Here is a 2,597-nt window from a genome sequence, read left to right as displayed (position 1 = left end):
TTGTGAATCAAATCCATATATAATAGGTATAGAGAAAAAATCACTTTATTTACAAGATTATCAATAAAAAATAATAAAAATTATCTAAAATAAACATTTATTTTTTAAATATAAAGAAATCTAAAAAAAGTTTATAAAATCTGTTATTTCTATAAATTCTCTATTATAATATCAAATTTTTTCACCCATCATATTGTAGATAAATAATTTCTAATTTAAAAATATAAGTTTCAACTTTATAAAAACCATATTTATATTGAAAACAAACATAATAACAATCAATTTTGATTGATGCAAATAAGTAAATGCAATATTATTACCTACTCCAAGTACCTAGTATAGGTTGATTTAACGATTTTGAATTGTAATTATCAATTTGTGATTGCTGTGTCCCAATTGTTATACGTGTATTTCGAAGTATTAAAGATATTGTATTTGTCCACATCCCTTTGTAAGGAATGAAAAGTCGAATAAAAGTTGAGTAAAACTTCGTTGGGCGGCTGCATACTTTTATGCCCAAAGAGAGTTAAATACATCATTTAATTTGCAAACGTTACAGAGTAATCAGGAAAATATGACTATACAAGACAATCTTCAGCTTTATTCTTTTGACAGCCAACTTGACCAGCAAGTTTCTCCTGTCGAATTTCGGGACTACCTCAACCACGCAAGCGATGCCAGAATGGAATTCTTGGAATATCAAGTTTATCCATGTACAAACATCTCAGAGGATCAGATTCATCCAAGCATGAATAATGACGTTTTATATTGCCAGTTTGGGGAATTTCCTTCACCGCATAATGTCCAGACCAGCCATGAGCTCACCGAGGTCACGGCTGGATTTGACAATGAGAATGGCTTGTCGTCTGAAGAAATCATTAAAGCGGCGGGCGCTCAGTACGTGCATGCCTGGGCTCACGAGGGCTTCAATTTGAACTCCCACTTTAACGTTCCAGACCAGGACGGGGTTCAATTGGTTCACCTTCTTTTGGCCTCGGCAGAGTTGGTCAGCAGCGAACAATATGAAGAAGCCTCCAGGATGGTAAGCCAGTGTAAAAATAAATCTTCCCATCTGGGAAGCCCCATAGAGAGGCTTTGTTATTATTTTTCCAATGCTCTTGAAGAGAGAATCAAATTCCAAACCTGCCCTGAGCAAGAGAAATGGAAACAGATAAGCCCTGATTTCACTAACAATTTTCCAAGTGATTATGGAAAAGATGAGTTGTATGCTCTAGAGGCTCTCAGTACTAGGGTCAATCCATATGCCATAATGCTACAATTCACAGCTGTCCAGGCTATCATTGACACCATGGGCCGTAGAAACAGAGTTCATGTGATTGATTTGGGAATTCGAACTGGTTGCCAGTGGACATCACTGATTCAGTCCCTTACTCAAAAAGTTTCTTGTTCTCTTCAGTATCTCAAGATCACAGCTGTTGGAATGAACTCCCATGAGCTTGAAAACAGCGGAAGAAGGCTTGTGGAGTTTGCTAAAACTATGGCGATTTCCTTCTCCTACTGCCCGGTCAAGATCTCAAATATCGAGGAGATTCACGAAGATTTATTCAACGTTAAGGCTGGTGAGTTCGTGGTGGTGTATGCTCCAATTGTTTTCAGAACTCTTTTATATGATCCTATTCTTCTCGGAAATACTATTAATGTTATCAAGAAATTAAAGCCCCACATTTTGGTGAATTCAGAAGTAGAAGGGCAACACAATTCCCCCTTCTTTGCAAGTCGTTTCGTTGAGGGGCTTTTCTATTACAGCGCTTACTTTGATTGTTTGGAGGTCGTGCGGCCGGACAGAAATGATTTAAGAAGGGCCAAGTTTGAAGAAGTATGTTGCGGGAAAGAAATAAGGAATATGTTAGCCTGCGAGGGGAAGTACAGAAGGGTGAGACACGTTAAGATGGATATGTGGAGGTCTTTCTTCAGACAAGCGGGATTTAAAGAAAAGAGCTTCAGCGTTCAGGCTTGGTGTCAGGCAAGATTCTTGTTCAACCATTATAATCCTGCAGAAAATTTTACTATTGAGCCGAATGGATCCGCCATAACTGTAGGGTGGAAAGGAACGCAGTTGCACACATTATCTCTATGGTCTCTTAGTAGAAAGCGAAATCGCTAGTAAGCGTGCATGGACCCTTTTTGTGTTCTATCTTAATAATTGTTATTAATAATAATGATAATGATGAAACAAAGCATTCCTAGTTTAAAAAGAAAGAGATATAATAATTTATGTTTTAAAGCAATTTTTGAAGCTACTTGAATATCATACTAAGCCTTTTGTAAATAGAGATACTTACTATAATTAGCTTTTCATTAATGACAATATTAACGATGACAGCTATTTTATTTTTGTAGTTCCTTTCAAGAGTTATAAGGATGGAACGTAAGAGTATAGATTATGAGGATGCTAGTAAATTTCTGATTTGGTTTTAGACAAATGGACATATAATTCACAAATCACTATTAGATTTGAAGATGTACAAAAACCTTTGTCAACTTTGCTTAAATATTATATTTTTTCATTCACATCAACATAATTGATTAAATAAATATTAAAATAAAGAGAGTTAAGTTCTAAACTTGAGCCTTTT

The 2,597-nt window shown here is 35.6% G+C and overlaps 1 protein-coding gene across 1 annotated transcript; it reads left to right on the top strand.

The window, feature by feature from the left end:
- Window positions 1-574: 574 nt before the first annotated feature.
- On the top strand, window positions 575-2,125 carry LOC131027305 (GRAS family protein RAM1-like). Its single transcript, XM_057957321.1, has one exon. The coding sequence runs from the start codon at window positions 575-577 to the stop codon at window positions 2,123-2,125; it is 1,551 nt and encodes a 516-aa protein (XP_057813304.1).
- Window positions 2,126-2,597: the final 472 nt, after the last annotated feature.

The sequence above is a fragment of the Cryptomeria japonica genome, chromosome 4 (assembly GCF_030272615.1).
Source record: "Cryptomeria japonica chromosome 4, Sugi_1.0, whole genome shotgun sequence".
In the NCBI taxonomy this organism is placed as follows: domain Eukaryota; kingdom Viridiplantae; phylum Streptophyta; class Pinopsida; order Cupressales; family Cupressaceae; genus Cryptomeria; species Cryptomeria japonica.
The sequence above is the reverse complement of the archived record's forward strand: the minus strand, read 5'-3'. Positions and strand labels throughout refer to the sequence as shown.